The sequence below is a fragment of the Nycticebus coucang genome, chromosome 2 (genome assembly GCF_027406575.1).
Source record: "Nycticebus coucang isolate mNycCou1 chromosome 2, mNycCou1.pri, whole genome shotgun sequence".
Classification (NCBI taxonomy): Eukaryota; Metazoa; Chordata; class Mammalia; order Primates; family Lorisidae; genus Nycticebus; species Nycticebus coucang.
This window is the reverse complement of record NC_069781.1, coordinates 155,126,223-155,146,932: the sequence shown is the minus strand read 5'-3', so window position 1 is coordinate 155,146,932 and position 20,710 is coordinate 155,126,223. Positions and strand designations below refer to the sequence as shown.

General features: G+C 52.9%; 2 protein-coding genes across 4 annotated transcripts in view; one reads left to right on the top strand and one right to left on the bottom strand.

Annotated features, from left to right (window-relative positions):
- AMFR (autocrine motility factor receptor) overlaps positions 1–4,049 on the top strand; it is a 44,619-nt gene extending 40,570 nt beyond the window's left edge. The window contains exons 13-14 of one of the 2 annotated variants that reach the window (XM_053602139.1): positions 781–965; positions 2,174–4,049. In XM_053602139.1, coding sequence (XP_053458114.1) covers positions 781–965; positions 2,174–2,321 — 333 coding nt within the window. In that variant the 3' untranslated portion in view covers positions 2,322–4,049. The remainder of the gene's footprint in view (positions 1–780; positions 966–2,173) is intronic. The other variant, XM_053602142.1, reaches the window with a different exon arrangement.
- A 2,306-nt stretch (positions 4,050–6,355) lies between these two features.
- The window catches only part of GNAO1 (G protein subunit alpha o1), a 171,377-nt gene continuing 157,022 nt past the window's right edge, over positions 6,356–20,710 (bottom strand). The window contains exons 7-9 of one of the 2 annotated variants that reach the window (XM_053602122.1): positions 12,141–12,294; positions 8,603–8,818; positions 6,356–7,661 (exon numbers count right to left, since the gene is read on the bottom strand). In XM_053602122.1, coding sequence (XP_053458097.1) covers positions 8,631–8,818; positions 12,141–12,294 — 342 coding nt within the window. In that variant the 3' untranslated portion in view covers positions 6,356–7,661; positions 8,603–8,630. Of the gene's footprint in view, positions 7,662–8,602; positions 8,819–12,140; positions 12,295–19,417; positions 19,853–20,710 lie in introns of those variants that run through there. The other variant, XM_053602126.1, reaches the window with a different exon arrangement.

Below are 20,710 nucleotides of genomic sequence, written 5' to 3'. Positions count from 1 at the left end.
GCTGAAGGCATGGGGAGGCATGGGGTAGTGGTGAGGGTTGGTGTGCAGAGAAGCCCTGGAGCCCCCTCCACTCCCCTGCTGTGGCTTAGAGGTGGGTACAGGCTGGCATGGGGCCACACAGGTCTGCACCTTGTCGTGCATGAGCCACTGAGATGGTCGGGTTACCTGCGTGAGGGTGTGGGGGTACCTAGGCATTGTCATGGCCTGTGGAGCTTCAGCCAAAACCAAGAAAGAGTTTTGTTAACATCCTCTTACACGAGGAACCACATATAGTATTATATCTGTTTTTTTTAAACAGATCAGTAATACTTACCTTTTTACCTGCTTGACTCTGTTTTCAGAGTCAAGTGAAGGCATAAATTTGTGCAGTAGTTATGATAAAACTTGTTTAAATCTTAGAGCAATTAGTATAATTGAATAGGAAATTCCCAGAGTGCAAACTAGCAGATAACTTTGTGTTATATTCTGAGAGTGCAGTCCGGAGCTGCTTCTGTTTTTCATACAGGGTAATCATTTGCTTATTCCGCTGGTATTGAACACCTTACATGAGGCAGGCACTGTTGGTGGTGGAACACAGCCACACACAGCAGGCCTGCCCTCAGCAGCCTGCACTTCCATTATACGCACACACCTGGTTCCTGTTTCCTCCTCCCTGCCTGGCCCTGTCCTCCCTCCGAGTCTGGGAGAACCTGTCCAGGGTGCCCTCTGGCTGCTTGAGGAATTGGCTTAGCGGGGAGGCCTGTGCTCATGCCCGCCTCCTTGTTTCCCTGCCTTGTCCAGACCGAGCGTGTGCCGCTGGACCTCAGTCCTCGTCTGGAAGAGACCCTGGATTTCAGCGAGGTGGAAGTGGAGCCCAGCGAGGTGGAAGACTTTGAGGCTCGGGGGAGCCGCTTCTCCAAGTCCGCTGATGAGAGACAGCGCATGCTAGTTCAGCGTAAGGACGACCTCCTGCAGCAAGCTCGAAAGTGAGTTGGTTCTCCAGTCCCAGTTGACATAAACCCCAGGTCAGATCTAGGGGCTAAAGGCTGTTGTTGGCTTCACATCTCTGTTAAACAGATCTCACCATTGAAAAGCCATTACAAGGGTACATGTGAAACTTAGTAAATGTGGAATATAAATGTCTTAACACAATAACTAAGGCTGTGTTAACCAGTGTGATGAAAATGTGTCAAAGGGTCTATAAAATCGGTGTATGTTGCCCCATGATCGCATTAATGTACACAGCTATGATTCAATTAAAAAAAAAGGAAAAGCCATTACATGTCAACTGAAAAAAAAGATTACAAGTCTCTTGAAAGAACAAGAGGGTGTGGCAACACTGGGTCCGACTGGTGACTTCCATTGGGCTAGTGCCATCACTGTGTCCTCTGGATGTCTTTGGCCGTACTTGCATGGAAAGCGTTTACATGCCAGCATATTCTAAGTCCTTGTCAATCAGTGGTTCTCAACCTTCCTAATGCTGCTACAGTTCCTCATGTAGTGGTACCCCCAACCATAAAATTATTTTCATTACTACTTCGTAACTGTGATTTTGCTACTGTTATGAATTGTAATATAAATATTTGATATGCAGGATGTATTTAGGTGACCCCTATGAAAGGGTCGTTCGACCCCCAAAGGGGTCGCGACCCACAGGTTGAGAACCGCTGTTGAAGATTATAACTGCTGTAAGAGGGAGCTCTGTCATACTCTTTAGGCAGACTTACAGCTAGAGAAACTGAGGCCTGGAGAGATTAACACTGGTTAGGCCCTGGTGCCTGGCTCCCAAGTCCTCTCTCTGGACCAGTCTGCCTTCCAGCCCAGCATGGTAGCTGTGGCATGTTGTGTCCTGTGGATGGATGGGGGGTTATTTCCACTCTTGAGGATGAGGCCAGTATTGTGTTTATCCGGGTGGGTTTTGTGCCCAGTACAAACTGTGTGATTGTGGGGACTCTGTCTTGGGAGTGGGGAGGGGATGGGTAGGAGGGGCGTCACGGAACCGCCCACTGACGGGCATCTCCATGGTGTAAAGAGAACCTCCACTCAGCTGTTGAGGGATAGATGTTTTTTCATGGGCTAGTGCTAAATGACAACTTCCTGAAGGTGCCTGGAAAATGGGGAGATTTAAAATACAGAAACATGCCGCGTGTGGTCCAGAGCTTCACATCTCTTTCACGTGACTTGCTTTTCATAGGCGTTTCTTAAACAAAAGTTCTGAAGATGACACGGCCTCAGAGAGCTTTCTCCCCTCAGAAGGTGCCTCCTCTGACCCTGTGACCCTGCGTCGAAGGGTGCTGGCTGCTGCTGCCGAACGAAGACTTCAGAGGCAGCAGACCTCCTAGCGCTTCCTGGCCCCGCAGCCGCCGCCTCTGGAGCCCGTGCTGTTTGGAAGAGGCTGTCCCAGTTCTGCCCGCCGTGCGGAGGCGCGGGCTCAACTGCATTGCCGCTGTATAAAGCATGTGGTCTTATAGTGTTTGGACTGCTGACAAATTTAATCCTTCTTTGTAATACTTTCTACGTGACATTTCTCTTCCCCATAGAAACACTGCACATTTTAACTCTAGGCACGGTATCTTCTGGCATTGACTGGACTTGTGGGGGTGGGGGCGATTCAGAGGAAGTGGGCAGCCTCCTGCCTGCAGCAGGCAGCTCTGATAACTGCTCTGTGCATAAGTCTCAGCCAAGGCGGTGTCCTGAGTGCCACTCCTGGCAGGAAGAACAGGAAGAATGTGTGTGGGGAGAGATGTGTAAAAAGCAGTGAGAAGAGCACAGTGTGAGCCTGACTCCACACCCGGGGCCGCATCTGCTGTCAGCTGCTTCTGTCCTTGTTGAAGCAAGCAGAAAGGGCCAGAGGCCACACCCATGGGCTCTTGGACCCTTGGGCTGTCAGGGTGTCTTGGAAGAAAAACTCTTGATTTGATACCTGGAGCAGAGGAGGGGAGAGCCCAGAGCTGCAGAGTGCGCAGAGGTGACCCCTGGCCCGTTACATTCGGGACTGACTTTCTGAGCCCCCAGTCCAAAGCCGGCTTTGTTTCCGTTCACTCCGGTGCTCTTGCCTCTCCTGAGGACACCCTGTGTGTCTCTCCGCTCCTCCGCTTTTCCTGGCCCCCTCCAAATGGGGAAAGGGTCATGCAGCAAGCTTTGGTTTATGGTTTTAATTCCTGGGTCCGGTAAATTAGGCGTTGCCAGAGCCTGTGGGTTTGGTTCTTAGAGAAGATACGGGCCTTGCAAATTGGGAGAGCAAGTTTTGGAGGGCTTTCTAGGAGAATAAAAGATAACTTTTGTATCTTTGGAGCCCTTCATTTTCTGAACTTTATTCCTGTTGGTTTAATGTAGAGAGGTAGGATGTTGAATCCACACGCCCTGGGGCAGACCCAGGTCCCAAATCTTTTCAAATTCTTTACACATTTAACTTTAAGGATTTGAAACATGCAATCATAGGTTACATAGTTCAGTTTTATGTCCCCCTGGATTAAGTTTTTTTAATGTTTGGAAGCATAGTTTTATGATAGTCCTTTTGGAAAAAATCCAGTATTATCCAAAATTATTGGCAAAATTAAATATTTTACGTAACTGAAAGTTTTTAGAACGTTGGAAAGTAATTGAGAAAAGGGTGATAGGTGGATGTTTAGGCAGAGGTAATTTATTTCAGTAAATCTCTCAAAAGCCTTACCTTGAAATGCTGATAGTAAATTTCTGTGATTTTTTTTTTAATTTGTTTTGCTGAGAGCATAGCTATTTGTTTTTATTGTAAAATAATAATAAAAAGCAGACTCTTCTAGCGTGTTGTGTGTGGCTGGAATTCTAAGGCAGCTTTGTTCAGAGGCGCCAACGTGGAACCACACTTCAATTTTGATGCTGAGCATACCATTTTAGGTGGTTCTTCTCATCCTTTCTCTTGGGAGCTTTTATTTTTCCTAGCATTTTATTTGGGGATGGCAGAAGCAAATTTTTCTTCCTCTCATCTTTTTTTGTTTGGTTTTTAAGTGGGGAGAAAAAGCTTATTTTACTCTCTTTGAATTATGTTACACTTTGCATGTTGCACGCTAATTAAAGATGACACTGGATTCCACATGTTCTTATTTTTCAGATGTGTAAAAAGAGAAAATTGTTTGGAGTCAATTTTAGAGGGTCTTGAAACATTGGGGGACAGCAGTGATAGTGATCAGAGCAGGAGAAGTGCCTTCAGTAACTTAAAATGGCTCAGAACAGAAGTCCTAAACCACCCTTGGAGTTGGCACCTGGATGGTTAAGGATTCAGGTACTATAGAAGTCTCCTGGCATTGTCACTTCCTGGGGGCACCTAGGGACAGGTCCTGAGGACAGAGGCAGTTACTGGGTTTGCCCCTCATCCCAGGTCCCCTTTACCCATGCTGGCTCGCTGCAGGGGCAGGTGGCTGGCCCGCACGCTTGGCCCCTGCTGGAGTAGCACAACCACAGCTGAGCTGTGGGCTCAGTTTATACAGACGTAGCATAGAGCGGTCAGGGCTCCGGTGGGTGGCAGCTGAGTCCTTGCCCTGTGGGTGATTCAGAAATTAGTCTATTGCTCCCAACATTTTCTCATTGACCCTATTTTGTTGATCTCTTGGTTCTCGATTTTTATTGTTTTCCTCATATTTTGAGGCTCTTATGTATGTGGAGAATAATGGTCCATGGTGATGTGAATTCCACGTTTGGGTGGCCTCCTGGACTGATTCCCTCTTGAGCCAGTGTATTCCTTTACCTCTGTGATGTGACTTGCCCCACTTCCGGCAGGAAATCAGAGCTGTGCTGAGACAGGACACATGTAAGAGTGAGCCAAGGCGTTGTCCATAGCTTGTCAAGGAATAACGTCTGCTGCCTGGCCTCTGAGGCCCGCTGTCGCCTGAAGCCTCCCTCCCACACCACTCCTACCGTTCCTACCATTAGGTTAGAAGCGGCTCCAACTCTGGCTACACATTAGAACTACTTGTGCAATTTTTAAAAGTTTTACAATATAGCTTCTGCCCCCATGCTCTTTGTTCTAATTTAATTGGTCTTTTCCCTGCATCCTTTCCAAAGTGCTTCCTCCCGTTTAAGATAAATAAGCCAAAGAAACATCTGTTGGTTTCATCTGTAAATCTCATTTGAAAGTTGGGAAAGAGCCCTGTCAGAATATGGCTCATTTTTAGAGAAATTCAGGTATGCTCTATGTACAAAATGTGGTGTCCTTCAGCCTTCGCCTGGATCTTGATTTATCCCCCAAGACCAGTGTTAGGAAGTCAAGTGTGACCTGGACTGCAAACCCATCAGTAAAGATGGGGGTTTGTATGCCTCTTTCTGTGGGTAACAAGTTGGGGTGATGGGTGAGGGGATCTGGGGGGAAAGCCCTGGCAAATAGGCATGGCCCTCGGGCCTAAGAGCTGCCTGGATTGGTTGGGAATTCACAACAGTAGGGAACATACCTCTTGTTCCATAGCCTCTGAAACCCTATCAACCCCAACCTCCACCCGAGCTAGAGTCAAAAGATTGCTGGAACTTGCCAGGGAGAACCCTCTCTGAGCTGATAGTTCCCCTTTACGGGGGGGGGGGGGCGGTTTGGAGAGGATTCCAATTAGCTGGCCTCCCAGAGGCTCTCCCAGCTCACTAAAGACGGCATGACAATGGATTTTGCTAATACGAGTGGCACGCAGACATGATGCAAGGACTTCAGTGGGCTGCTATCCATCTAGGCGCCAGTCTCCACTGATTTATCCTAGCAAACGCTTGGTGATCTAGTGGAGAGACCTACGGCCCCCTGGGAGGACAGGAATCAAGACTCTGCAACACTGGGCTGCAATTACCCTTTGTGTGTTTAGCCTGTGGGGAGCTTCCCCTGTGCCTGCTGCATCCAGGTGCCCTTAAAGGCCCTCTGTCCTCTGAAGCCTACTGTGGGGAGGCAAAGCCAAAGGAAAACATCCCAGCCAGGCTGGCTGGCGTGGAGCTTGTCCTTGGCGTGTGTGTGAGTGGAGGTGACTTGGTGCAGTGGGCCCGTGCAAGGTGGCCTCATTCTTGGACCACCCATTCTCCCACTGTGATGCAACCCTGGGAACAGAGGGGACCCTGTGTGAGCAGATTTGGGATCGCCTAACCTCCCTCCACCCTGCCCTCTACACAGCAGCAGCTGAGAGAGCAGAGGAGCTGGGGGCAGGTTGGGGGTGGTGAAGAGTGTGTCCACAGGCAGAGAGAGCCCATCCATTCCCTGGTCCTTGCTCCCCAGTGTGCCCAGACTCACTGAGCCGGTGCCCCTAGAGACAGCACCGAGGGGGACTCCTTACTCACCAGCCTTCCAGTCAGATCCCTCTTTACCTTTCCTGTCAGAATGAAGCCCACCCCGGATAACCAAGGTCTGCAAGGCAGAGGGTGAGAGACTCAGGAATACAGACAAACATTCTCTTTATTGAGCTACACATGAATTTTCCATTAGAGAAGTAGACTGGCAGTGTGTAAGATATCACAGAAACCTCACCGATTGGGAATAGAAAGGCTTAGAAAGACCCGTGGGCTTTTTTTTTCTTTTTTCCTTTTTTTTCCAAGTTTTTAATTTTTTTTTTTTTTTTTATGTTTTGTCTTTTTGCCTCCTCTTTATTTGAAATGGCTGTGACTGGTCTTCTTCAGCAAATATTAAGTCTGAAAAGTGAAACTGTGAAGAGGTTTGGGGTTTGGATACTGTTCAAAGTAGAAATGACATAGGGACTGATCATGAAAATGGTGGCTTTAATGTAAACACTACATTCCATCTGTTTTTAAAATTTTTGTTTTTTTTTTCCATCTTGTGGTATTTAAAAATTTTTTTTTTTTTTTTGTTCTTTTTATCTGCAGCACGAACATCCCCACATGAGAGGGAAGAACACAGGTCAGGGGAACAAAGGAAAAGGCCGAGAGGGGGCGCACACACGAGAGGGGAGGCGGGAGACCTATAAGGTGTCAAAGGAAAAGAACCACAACCCCATTTCCCAAAGACTCTTGAGAGCTGATCTGCTATGTAATACATAGTACTCATCAGGACAGAAATAAAAGCTACCAAAAAAAAAAGGAAATCTGTAGAAAGGGGGGGTCGGTGGGAAAATTGGTTTCTAGAGGGCTATATTTCCATTGATGATGGGATATTCTTGTATTCTGTTTGGCAGCTACTGGCCAGTGAGAGCTGTGCTTTTTCTGTACAAACCTGGAGTGAGTGTGTGGCTGGAGTGGCTTAGGGCTGGGGAGAGTGCTTGGTGGCATCCGTGGTGTCCCGGTGGCCTGGGGCATTCTGGACAGCCCTGCCCAGGCACACTCCTGCTGACCAACGCACCGCATAGGAGCCCACGGCAGCAGGTGGGCCCAGCACCTCAGCAGGGGCGCGGGGGGCCGCACCGTGAGGTGGGATGGGGGGCCGTGGGTGCAGATGTATGTGTGTATTTTGAAAGAGAAAGTAACATGGATGAGATGGTGAGTTTTCCTTTCCTTTTTTTTTTTTTAAGCTACAAAGCACATGAGAAATGTTTTTTTCCTTTCGAATTCTAAATGTAAAGACTCAACTAAAACCGGATTCTACAGCATTCTACAGAAATACACAGCCGTCAGTCACTCTGGGGTCGTAGGTTAGACAGGGGCTTGATACAGAAAGGCTGTGTGTCTTACAAAGGCCAAAAGGTCATGCTACCAGGAGATCAACGTCAACAGCAAAGAGTCCGTGAAGCAGTCTGTAGAGAGAGAGATAAGGGGTCCAGTCTGACCATTTTCTTTGATTTTCAAAACCAACCAACCAAAAAACATTTTTACTAGTGCTGGTGTGGGGTGAGGCAGGCAGCGTAGTGGTAAGACCCGCAGTGAGGCCTAGCCCAGTGTCCTGGAAAGCCTCACCCCTGAGACCCTGACCCTGGTCACATCTACAAGCCCGTTCCCCCTTGGCCACCCGCCTCTCTCCCCTCCTTCCCACAGGCCCTCTTGGAAGGGGCTGGCTTCAACTCTGCCCTCCCCTTTGCTGTTTCTAGAAAGCAGACCAAGTCTCCTCTTTCTCTGATTCTTGCCTTGTTAACACGGATAAAGGAAACTCAGGAGATAGCGGGCTGGTCGGAGAAATGAGAATTCTCAATTTCTTCTCAATTCCTGACATTAAACCACCACCACCCCCCAAAAAGAGAAGAGTCCTTGAATTTTTCTGTTGTTGGGAGTATAGGGTAGGGAGGTGCTGAGGGCAGTGGCCGTTTCTTAAAGGATTTGGACATCACACGAGAGCAGGACAGAACTGGGAGCACACGCCTTACGGTGAGACATAGAGGACCAGGCGGGCTAAAGCCAGGCCTTGCTCTGCCCCCGCCCCCTGCACACAGAAATGGGGCTCAGAGAGTGAAACCCCGGGCTGTCCTAACAGGCTCCCATCACGACACGTGTGTGTGGGCGTGAGTGTGGGCGCGCACACGCGTGCGTGCTCACGTGCTGTCCCGGGAGCTAGGGGATGGTGGTCAGTTCTGTTCGCAGCTCTTTCTAGTACAAACTAAAAAGATTTTTAAATATATATTTGTATACATATAAGGTTTTCTTATGCCTCTTTGAAGTTTATTTACCAACTTGCATTTGTTAGTGGAGTGTGTGTGTGTCTGTGTGTGCACGCAAGCTTTTTTGTGAGTGCTGGAATCATTACCAAATAGGTTGCTATACAGGACAAGAGGTCAGTACAAGCCGCAGCCCCGGAGGTTGTTGGCAATGATGATGTCGGTGACGGCGTCGAATACCACCTGGATATTATTCGTGTCTGTGGCACAAGTCATGTGACAATAAATTTCTTTGTTGGGTGAGCGGTTTTTGCTTTCAAATTGTGCTTGGATGTAGGCGGCTGCATCTTCATAGGTATTGGGGCCTGTAAGGAGACACAGAAGAGGGCAGAGGGCCTGTGAGAGCTGTGGGTGGACAGGGCTGGGGCCTTGGAAGCAGAGAAATGGGTTGTGGCATGTTCCCAGAAGTGGGGTGACCCAGAGGAAGAGAACAGTGGGACATGCTGGGCATTCCTTCTCCAAGGTGTAGTGACATTTTAAATGAGAAGCTTCACAAGGCTTAAACTTTGCCTGGCTTTTGACTTTGCAAGATCTTTTGCTGTTTCCTACCAGATCTTCTTAGGAGCCCTGAGAGCATAGTGGCCACAGATCATCTCTTTCACTTTTTTAGAAGAGTCAATTGAGACACCTCCCCATAGTCTAAGCCAATTCTGCTGCTTCTAATAAACCAAGAAAATAAAAGTCTGCTGAGGGAGTCGATTGACAGGGTGATGACACAGGACGTGTGGGGGCTGTTGAGTGGGTTCCACTAAGGAGGGGTCACTTCCTCCCTGGGTTCCACTAAGGAGGGGTCACTCGGCAGGGCTGGGAGCATCTCTGAGCAGTTCTGATTCTTGGTGAGTGACCAGGATGTGGGAGCAGTGGTGTCCCTAAAGGAGAGGCTTAAGTGCGTTAGCAGTGTGTGTGTCACCAACAGGGCTCCCATTCTCCTCACCAGCTTGATCCTGGCTGGGGCTGGGTGGGGATAACGGAGCACATCTGTGGATGATGGAAGGACAGTTTTCCAACTAGCTGCAACTCAGACCCCTGCGGCTCTGCCATGTAGACAGTTTTCAATTAAATACCATAAAACATGGGCCAACGCACAAGGAAGATGCCCCATTTTTCTCAGTGCCACTAGGATCCAGTCCAGCATGGAGACAGCTTGGGTATGGGACGGCCCCTCCCCCATGCCCCACCCAGCCTCGCCTTATGTTCCATCTGCAGACCAAGGCTGGGAGACACAGGATGGGCGCTGGCTCGGGGCGCTGGAGGCTTCTGCTGCAAGGATTTCCTTTCCTTTGAAGATGGTGAGAAGCCTGACTCGGCCAGTGATAAGTGAACATGAGGTGGCGGAGGGGCAACCCTGGGGTGTGGGCAGCCCAGACACACAGGCCAAGCCATGTCCTTGGGGCACCACTGTAGAGACACCAAGAGTGAGGGCACATGGAGTGCCAGGCCCACAGTAAAGCTATCAGAACTAGACAAGTGGCTGACGTGGACCCTGCTGAGGAGGGTCCTGTACACAGAGAGCCAAGACAGGAGCACAGACCATGGAAAAAGTGTCCACTGGCATCCCGTCCAGATGAGTCCAATGTCCTCACCTGTGCCTGGGCCATGCTGACCCACATGATCCCTAAATAGCCACAACCCACCCTCACCCCTCCAATTATTCTGTATCCCCACTGGCCTGCACCCCATGGGGCCACTGCATTGGTGACCATTTGCCATATGTTGTGTTGTCTGAACTGAGACCGATCCCTCTGAAGGCCCAGGAAAACTCAGATGCGCCCCAAATTCTGACTTTAGGGGAACTTCTGGGGGTGTCCAGCACTCAACACTACACAGTGGGGGCGGCACCTGGGGCTCAAAGGAGTAGGGCGCCAGTTCCATATACTAGAGGTGGCAGGTTCAAACACAGCCCTGGCCAAAAAAAAAAAAACTACAAACAAACAAACAAACAAAAAAACCCCCCACTACACAGTGGTGAGACTGGCCACTGCTCAGGCCACATCTCAAATTGGGCTCTAGTGGAACACTGGCAAAGGAAAAGCAAAGCGTTGGGGCTGCCCCTGAGAGAAGCATTGGCCTCAGAGGGCCTGCCAGGCCCACATTCTGTCACCATAACTTCATGAAGACTGGAATTGGCCCAGGAAGGCCTGTGCTGAGGCCAAGAGAGGTCAGGTCAGTTGAGGCTGCTGAGGGTGGGCTGCAGCTGGCTTTGCCCACTACTGACAGGTACCTCCCTGGCTCCATGGTAGCCTCGAGACACTGTCCAGTACCCCCCTGCACTCACTCCACCCTGTAGCAGGTACTTTGCCCAAGGCCAATCCCCCTGACCTTGTTTTCCATCCTCTAAACAACAGCCAGTGGTTACATAGACCCAGTGCAGAACACCCCTTTCCCCAGTTATCCTTCAGCCACTCCACATAGAAACGAGGCATGGGTGATTAATTTGCTCAGAGTTGCAGGTGGTCTGGCTCCAGAGGCTACTTTGGTCACCCACCCTGTTGGAGACTAGGTGTTCCTGGCATCTGTCAGGCCAGAGCTCTGGGTGCAGGACACACACAGCCCCCGGCCCCACCTTCCTCTCTGCCCCCTGGGATGGGAAGAAACCTTGCAGATTCATAGGCAGCACCCAGAATAAGCTGATGGGCCCTCTTTACACTGCTAACTCCGGTGGTGGAGAAGGGTGGAGAGGCCTGCATTGGTGCCTACTGGGATCTGAGAGCCCCATGACAGGGTCTAGAGACCTGGGTAGCCCCCAGGGCTATATCAGTCAGTGGGCTCCTGGCTGAGCCAGCCTGTGTCCTTAGCTGGTGGGAGGACAGGACATATCTTCCTCCATTGCAGTGTGCTGGTCCTTGTTCTTAGCATGCAAAGGTGACTTCACCCTAGGGACCCACAGAATCTTATCCTTAGAGGGACAAGGGCTGTGGCACTCCACCAGCACTGGTTCTAGCCTGTAGCAGTGGTGCAGAGTTGGTCTGCCCTGTGCAATCTATTTGGAAAGAGCTCTGTGTGTGTGTGGTGGGGGGGGAAATCTATGATACATTCCCCAGAGAACAAGAGAAGGCTGAAGCCAGGGTGGGAGGGATGGCGGAGGCTAGTGAAGTGCAGGTTGATTTGGAGAAAGAGCAGGGGTGGAGGAAGGGGGCGAGGAGGGGCTGCTGCATAAGAGGTGTGTGCTGTGCACCAAGGCAGAGTGTAGAGAAGGCAGGTGGGGGCTGAAATGAAGCCCAGGCTGTGTCTCTCTTCTATTTCCTGCAAAGGTGCCATGTGGTCCAGCAGTGGCCCTGGCAGGGGTGAGGGGAGACTCTCAGGCTGTCCTGAGACCTCTTCTAGAGGGTGACCAGGACTTAGTGGAACGGGAAGCCTGTGGTCCTGTTCTGTCCCCTGTTCCCCTACCCTGTCACTCCTGAGTCACTTGATCCCGACACACATGTCTCAGGAGGGGCCATTTTCTACCACACTCAGGACGGAGTCCTGGAAGGCCCAAACCTGTGGCAGCCCCAATCCGTTGTTCTCTGCACACCCACTCCTGCACTGGGGCCCTCTCCCCAGCAAGCCCAAATGGTGCTGGCCGAGCACCTGTCCCCAAGCCCACAGGTCTCTGCATCCTGCTGCACAGGGATGCACAACACCTACCTGTATATTCAGGAAAGCAGATGGTCAAAGGTGACTTCTTGATCTTCTCACCAAAGAGATCTTTCTTATTGAGGAAGAGAATGATGGAGGTATCGATGAAGAACTTGTTGTTACAGATGGAGTCGAAGAGCATGAGAGACTCGTGCATGCGGTTCTGCAGCCCGCGGCGGGGAGGAGAGAGAGCAGGACAGACAGCAAGAGGCAGGGACACAGAGAAGGGAGAGAGAAGAGGAGAGTTAGGCTCAAGAGAGAGACCCGGCCACTCAGGGCTCCTGAGGGCCCCTGTGCCCCCAGCTCCTCCAGGAGGCGGGTGGAACCTGCAGGTGTTAACATCACAGAGCTTCTCACATCTGACTTTCAGAGCACCTGTCACCTTTGGGCCATTGGCAGAGGTTGGATGGGAACCAACCATGTCTCTCTAGGGAGGCTGGGGACAGGGTGACGTGGGTTGTCCCCACCACAGAATCCCAGCCATGGGAGAGTTTCCTGCACTGGTACGTGCCCTTAGGTGCACATGTGTGCAAATGTGCTGGGAGTGGCAAGGGGTGCTGGACTGGACCTTTCCTGCTGGGCCAGGATGCCAGGGTGAGGATGCCTTCTGGTGAGGGAATTTTAGGCTCTTCTGTGCTCCGAGGGAAGTCAGGCCAGCTCCTCTGGCCTCCTGGGGACTGCCCCTGGGGAAGATGCCCCTGCCCAGGGCTGCCTCCAGGAGTGCCTGAGGGGCAGGCCACGCCTCCTCTGGCTCCAGGGCTGCTTTGGATACACAAGCTCATTTACCAAATGGGTGGGTGTGATGGGCACTCCAGAAAAAGCTGCAACTAAGGCGGTCAGCCTTTCGCCCTAGGCAAGAGCTGACTCATTCTACTTGGGGATGCCAAGCACACTCAGCTGGGTAGTCTGCTTGTCAGCAGTACAGAAGAGCATGTTTCTCCGTGATCTAACCCGTTTCTGCACAGGGAGTCCTGGGGAAGGAACAGCCTCCCTTATTTTCCCCCAAGAAGTCTGCCTCAGCTCTCAGGGCTTGTTCATTGTGAACCCAGTTGTGTGGGTCTAGAGCCCAAACCCAGAGGTAATCCAGGCTCCACTCTATTTCAAAGTAAGAAGACGGAAACAAATAATAGGAAAGAGAAGCGTACTCGCGAGGATGTTACTGGGCGTTATTCACTGAGAGATGAACTCCTTCCCCAGGGACAAGCAAATAGTAAATGGCTATAGCTGCCATGGCCATCCTCCCCTGTCGGAGCAGGAGGGTGAAGAAGATGGAGCGGCCACCACCAGCCAGCACTTGACCACTTCACCTGCCTGAGGTCACTGGACCTCAATAACCTTTAAGGGAGGTGGGGTGAGGTGGCTCATGCCTGGAATCCCAGCACTCTGGGAGGCCGAGGTGGGTGGATCGCTCAGGAGTTTGAGACCAGCCAGAGCAAGAATGAGATCCTGGCTCTACTAAAAATAGAAAAAAAATTAGCTGGCTGTTGTGGGAGGCATCTGTATTCCCAGCTACTTATGGAGGTGAAGCATGAGTATGGCTTGAGCCCAGGAGTTTGAGGTTGCTGTGAGCTATGGCGCCATGGCACTCTACTGAGGGTGACAGAGCGAGACTCTGTCCCCCCAAAAAAAAAAAAAAAAAAAAAAAGAAAGAAAGAAAAATTCCTGAAGGGACCTTAAGGAGCAGAGATTTGCACCAGCTCTGGACCAGATCTAGAACTTATTAATGGCTTTCTCTGGGTCAACATCAGCATTGTAAGTAGGAGTTGAATTCAGGGAATAAGACACGAGCACTGTGGCAGGCCCCATGCACCCACTGCCCATCCTTTCTGCCGTAATCTCCCCAGGGCCCTGTTGAGGGATCTGCCCCAAACCCTTGTCCTTATTGGCTAAAGTTGGTAGTGGAGGGGGCCGGCTGAGTTCTGTTTCCCCTCAAAGGTCTAGACAACTGGCGTGGCTTTATGCTCCCCGTGGGACCTGTAGTAAACGAATTGTCCTTTTATTCTGAGAAACAAATTCAGCAAGCTCATGGTCCCAGAATGTGCTCACCCTCCACCAGCATCTTTCCCTTTCAGTTACTTAAGAAAGTTTCCCTGTCATCTGCGTGATCCCACGAAGGGAGAAGCAAGACGCATTTGCCCTGTGCGGTCTCGACGGAGTCTGCTCAGGACAGGCCAGCTGGGGGCTTCTGAGCAGGCCCCACCAGGGTCGGGGAGCTGTGAACATGCAGGCCCACTGGGCTGCCTCTCAGTCTGAGGTCCTGTGGCCCCAAGGACGCATTGGGAAGAGGCCTCCTATAGTACCCAGGTGCCCCAACAGAGAGCTGCAAACCCAGCTAGAGGCAAGTTCCTGACTTGACTGCACATCTGTCCCGACACGGACATGACTTTGGTCTACAGACTCTTGGGGATGTGCTGGGGACATATGGCTGGGGCACCTCTGGGACCAGATGGGAATCACAGAGGGGCTACCAGGGTGACCTGAGCCGAGAATGGGGACTGTACCCTTTGGCATGCGGGTGGGGCTGCAGGTCTCTTCCTCAAGAGGCCATGGAGCTCAGGTTTGGAGGAAAGGGCTGAACAGCTCCCTTTGGCTACTCAAGTCTACCTGCTAAGGTCGGGCCCCTCCATAGCCCTGGGCGCCTCCAGACACAGAGCAAGCTCATGCTTATTCTTCCTGACAGCACCAACTGGCATTGTGTGTAAGGCCCTCTGCTGGGCTGCTACAGGGATGTAGGAACGACTGGGGTGGGCTCCTGCTCTCTGAGAGTTCACAGACTAGTTGGGGAGAGAGGATACACGTACATTAATAAGGTCTGCAGTCTCAGAGGTGGCACAGAGCACAGGAGAGGTCCAGGGAGCAGAGGACACACACAGACTTGGTTTGGAGGGTAGAGGGCTTTGGAGGGAACCCCAAAAGAAGGGGTAATCCTCCAGGGACTTGGGGAGGGCAGTGAGGAGGAGCAATGCTGCAGGGTGGGAAAGGCGCCGGCACCGAGACCCCCTCCATGCCCCAGGCCTGACTGCCATCCCTCCCACACTGACCAGAACCCGTACAGCGCATCCTCAGAAGCTTCCCAGGAGGAAGCAGACACTGGCGTACACTCCACATGGAGACGTCATCATTTAAGGAAAGAGAAAGAAGCCAGGAGTCACAGACAGCCACCAGCCACCCGTCTCTGTCTCTGTTGCTTTCCTGCCGGAGCCACCCTCCTTGGGTCATCTCCCCCAAATCCTCCACCTGCCCCACATGTCAGTGGAGCCCAGAGCAGCAGGCAGTGACGCAGCAGCAGCCACGGCCTGACAGCAACATGGAGGTGGATGCCAAGCACACCAGACTGGAAAGGGGTTGGGCTTGGATCAGGACACAGTACCTCCTGCTCTGCTCGGCGGCTATCCTGACAGGTGGGCAGGGCGGCCAGTCACCCCAGTTCTTCTGCCCGCAGCAGGACTGTGCCCACTCTGCCAGGCTGCCTGCCATCCCAGGCCAGGCCAGAGCAGGGCACAAGGACTTGCGTCGTGTGGGTGCGCCTGGTAGAAGCTCCACGGGCACTGACACAACACATCACACTCACACTAGAAAAAGCTGGCACATTTTATTAATGGTAGATGACTAATAAATACATTATGGCAGCCAATAAATTATTACAATAACTAGAGATTTATTAAACCAACAAGTCACTTTTCTTACAAAATGACAGTTAATATGGTGTAGGTGGAGGTGGCGGGGCCGGGAGTTGGGACCACTGCACCTATGCGAGAAGGCTCTCCTAAGGAGGGTGCAGGAAGGCAGAGGGTGTGTATTGCGGGGCCGAGCCGATGGGGGGCAGAGAAGACCAAGGGGCGAAGGGCCCGGCTGCCCGAAACTGGGAAGGAGACACAGGGGCGTGTAGAGGGCGAGGGAGGAGAACTGCTGGCTCTGCTGGGGTGCCTGTGGGTTCATGCTGGTGGTCTCAGTGGGCCTGGGCCCTCTCAACAGGGGGTCGAGGACTACAACCTGTCCCATCCTTGACAGGGGCCTCCTCGTGGCTGGAGTGTGGTCTGTCTGGAGGCTCCAGTCTACCTCTGGGCAGGTAGGATTGGGGCTCTTCTCATGGAGGAGGTAGGGGTTGGGGAGCCCTACCATGGACCCTGTTGCAGCAGCTCATGTCTTGGCCCTGTTCCCTGGGCTGCTGGGACCCTTCTCTCTGCAGACTTGTGGGCTGATGGGGGAACTGGCTGGATAGGAGATTGTGTTTAGCACCCCAGATTGGACCTCTAGTGGCCATGAAGCCACGGCCCCAGGTCTGGAGCCTGAGAACTGCCTGAAGGCTTTCAGAAGACTCAGAGCAGCACAAAGCAGCCAGAAGAGGTTTTGTGCCTCAGGCTTCAAAAAGAGGACAGGTGGGTCACACATGGTCTGGAGGTAAGAGGCTGAGTGTTCCTTAGTAACCATCCTGGACTGCGGTGGATTTACTTGCTGAGTGTTGAAGAGTGGACCAGGTCAGACCAAGAAAGAAAGGGTGGCTGGGAAGGATGTGGCTAGAGATAAGGAAGGACTTCCAGAGTCCCCCACAGCACTGTGTTAGCTAAGAGTGGGGCTGATCTCCCCTGTGGGATTCTCGCTGGCTGAGGGTAAGGCTTGGGTGAAATTGGCTTGCAGAGAGCCTATTTATGGGGCTGACAGGTTGGGATTTGGGGCTGCTCCTGTTCCTGGGGACACTCAGTGAAGCCCAGAGCAGTACACAGGGACAGGATCCTCCAGGTCCCACCAGTGGGGTGTGGACCTGAGCTGGGGGAGGGGCCAGAAGCAGAGGACCTTTGGGCTCTGCCATGGCCCCATGGCAGGAGTGCATAGCCACAAGCCCTAGGCTCTGCAGGGTCTTGGGGGAGAGGAAAGGACAGGGCACCAGGTACCAAGTACCAGGATCTGCATGGAACACAGAATTCCAAAACTGTTGGCAGGACCTGGACTGTATTCTCTGCTTAGAGCTGGACAGACCCCATGCCCTCCTCAGGCCAGAGTCTTAACAGAGCCCCTCCAGGGGCCCTGGCACACCCCCTACCTCCAGTCAGGCCAGAGAGCTTTGGGGACCTCTATCGAAACTCAGAGAAAAGGCCAAAACCTGGTTCTTATGACAGCTATTGGTACAGGGCACAGAACTTGCCCACAAGTTTGGCAAACACATCCTTCCTAGGAATCAGTTACCCCTTGGCCTTCTAAGTTAAGAGTCACACTGAGAGCTGACCACAGCCCCTCCTGCAGCACACACAGGGCGACTGTGGGTAAGAGAACACCCCACATTTGTTCCCATTTCCCCACATCCATAGTCACGACGGAGCCAAAACCCACCTGCCACCCTCAGCCATCCTCCCCCCATGGAGTTGGTGGTGACGACAGAGACGGCAGACATGCACAGGGAGACAATTTCTCCCTAGACACCTTTGAGGGCCAAGGATCTCTCCCCAGCCCCAGCGGGCTGGGAGGGAGGGTGGGAAGGTGGAGAGCAATGAGGAAACGGAGCAGGACAGAGCATCCGGGGTCGAGGCTGCCTGGAGCTGGGGACTGGGAAGGTCTGGTCCTGTGCATGAGTCTGGGGTCCTGAGCCCAGCCAGGGGCTCTGGCCACTGTGCCACTGTGGTTTGTGAGAGCCAGCTGGGGATGACAAAGAGCCCTGGAGCTGGTAGGCTGGTGGCTTCCACCTGTAGGAGCATGGCCTCAGAGGTGGGGCCTGGCCAGCACCCTGCCCCTTGCCGGCTGTTTCTGAGTCAGGGGCCACAGTCATGAGCAGTGTTAGGGGCCCAGCTGGCCTTGCCCAGGGTGGTGCTGCTGTCTTCAGCATCAAGCAAATGGCTTAACCCGCTGCTCATGCCAGGACACCGAGACTTCCTGCCACATCCTAGCACCTGGTACAAGGTCCAAAACATGACAAGAGGTGGACAAACAAGTGGACTTGGGCTGACAAGGCAGTCCCTGCAGCCTGGCTGCTACAGGCAGCAGCTAGATGGCCAGACCAGGGAGGAGCTTCTGTAGGCTCCCTCCCTATAGCCATCTGGCACCAGGGAGGGTCCCTGGGATCACCTGTGCAGCACTCAGAGCTCTGTGCCTGTTGAACCAACAAGCCTTGAGCTGTTGGCACAAGGCTCTTCCCTGCTCCAGGGCAGGCTAGGGCACTGCACGTGCACCCAGGGTCCTGCCCTGCCCGGGACTGAACAGGGCCTGGACTGGAGGCAGGGGATGGAGGGATCAAGGAGGGAGGCAGAGGCCTCTCAGGTGGTAGCCCCTTTCCCTCCTGTGGACCCATCTGGGTCCTACCATGAAAGCATGCAGGCCTGCCTGGGCACCCAGGAGGGAAGAGGGCTATGTTGATTACCTCAGGCCAGCCAGGCCCCGGTTCACAGAAGAAGACACCCACTCCTTTCTGCTAAGGGATGTCTGCAGTGAATTACCCCCTAGTGTGGGGACTCTCTAGGACTCCCCCTAGTGTAGAGTTTGGAGGGGGTTGTTTGAGCTGACCTGGGCCCATCATAGCTCACACCTTAGGGTTTTGGTACCTTCCATCTGCCCCCTCTCCCCCCAGAGGCTGGGAGGACACCAAGTGCTGGGACAAACTCCCTGATGTCTTCACCAAGATGGAGTGAAGTGGGAACACCAGCCGCAGGGGCCTAGTCCACAGCCCCCCATTTACAGAACCCCCAGCTCAAAGGCTGCTGCCTGCTCCTGCTGGCTTGAGTTGAATTCACTGTGAATGAAAAGGAAAAGCACCACCTCTTGGAGTGGCCACCTGAGCCCTAGGCAACTGGAGAAAGCAGACGGGTGGGAGGACCCAACACAGCCAACCCAGAGCTGCCCCTCTACCTCCCTCCCCTGCATTTCCTCCTCTCCCAAACCTCTGTCCCAGCCCCTTGTGCTATCTACCTTTGGGATGTGTCTCCAGGCCTAGGAAGAGAAGAGGGATGTGGGGGTGTTCTCTGGGAGGGCAGTGTCCGTGGAAGGACACAGAGAAGGAAGGATTCAGATCCAAGGCGGAAGGGAGGTACTCACTGAGGCCTGGGCCCTCAGACCCACTTGAAGATGGCTTGGTTCCCACCTGGCTTTTGTGGATGGATCTGCCCTTGACCAGAGACCCCAGGTAAAGCCGGGCAATGGCTCTTACTGCCTCTGACCTGCCGGCACCCTGCCATCTGTACCACCCCAGCTGACAAGAAGACACTCCAGACTCCCAGAGAGTCATCAAGTGCAGGGCCTGCCCCATTCTGGGCCAAGCAGCGGCCTTGCCCCTTGCTCCCCCCTCCAGCCTCTAGATGAAACATGTGGAGATGACGCCGAGGCCACAAGTCCCTTGGCCTGTGGCACAGCACCCAGCCCTGCCTCAGTGTTACCACGTGTTCTGATGTCACATGAGTGGGGGTGGGGTAGGTGGAGGATGCTCCCTCCTCCCCGTCTGGGTCTTCTTTCTCAAGTGCAAAGAGTGGTCTGAGGGTAGCAGAGCTCTGGTTCCAAGGGAGGGTCAGTAGGCTGGGTGGGGTGGTAGGCGCCGGGCAGGGTGGCTGGGGCTCAGTAGAGGCCACAGCCCCGCAGATTTTTGGCGATGATGACGTCCGTCACAGCATCAAAGACAAACTGGATGTTGTTTGTGTCCGTGGCGCAGGTAACATGGGCGTAGATCTCCTTGTGGGCTGACTTGTTCTTGCTCTCATACTGGGCCTGGATGTAAGCCACAGCTTCTGTGAAGGCACTGGGGCCTGCAGGGGGGACAGGTAGGGAACAGGTGAGGGGTGGCCTGTGGAGTGTGTGGCATGGCCTATGTGCCCACCCAGCGTGGGCCTCTGAGATAACCAGAAAGCAGAAACCTGACTGGGCAGGGGCAGCCTGAGGGCTTAGCTAAGTCAACAGTGGGTCACAAGTCCTATCCCTGGTTCCAGTCCAGTGTAAAAATCAAGAAAGGAATGAATGTGATATCCAGTCTCCCAGAGGGTCACCTGTGTTAAGGTGAGTGCTGTTTCATGAAACTTCTATTTTCCTTTTATATGTGGGCCTGACTCTTGATGCAAACTTAATATCTTACCACAGGTCACGTGCAAGGTTTAAAGCACTGGTCTGTAGGTGGTCCCCTGCTGATGCATGCTCTGGGCAGGCCCTCTCTGGTCTGTGTGCCTGCAAAGCTGGCCACGAGGCTGGACCAGGAGGGAGGAACTGTCTGAGCTACCTCCTGCTTCAGGAGTTCACACCTGGGGGGGTAAGAACTGCCTGGCTCGCTCCTTGCTTCTTCCTCGGCATGCACCATGTCGATCTGGTTCCTAGGTAGGCTCAGGAAGAGAGCAGGCCAGGAAAGAAGCCTTTCCTGGTTTGGGGAAGAGCAGAAGAACAGGACCAGGTTTTGTATGGAATCCAACCGGAATGTGGACCCAGCACAGATAGAGCTGTGGTGACCCGTGGAGGGAGTGCAGGGATAGAAGCCAGAGGTGGGTTTGCAGCCATGGTAGCACTAAGCTGGGTGGGCCGCTATGTGGAAAGCTGGCATGGCATGCCTGGAGGGGCCAGCCACCTGAGGCCTATGTGTACTGGCCACTAGGCCTGGCCTCAAGGGTCTACTGGACCAC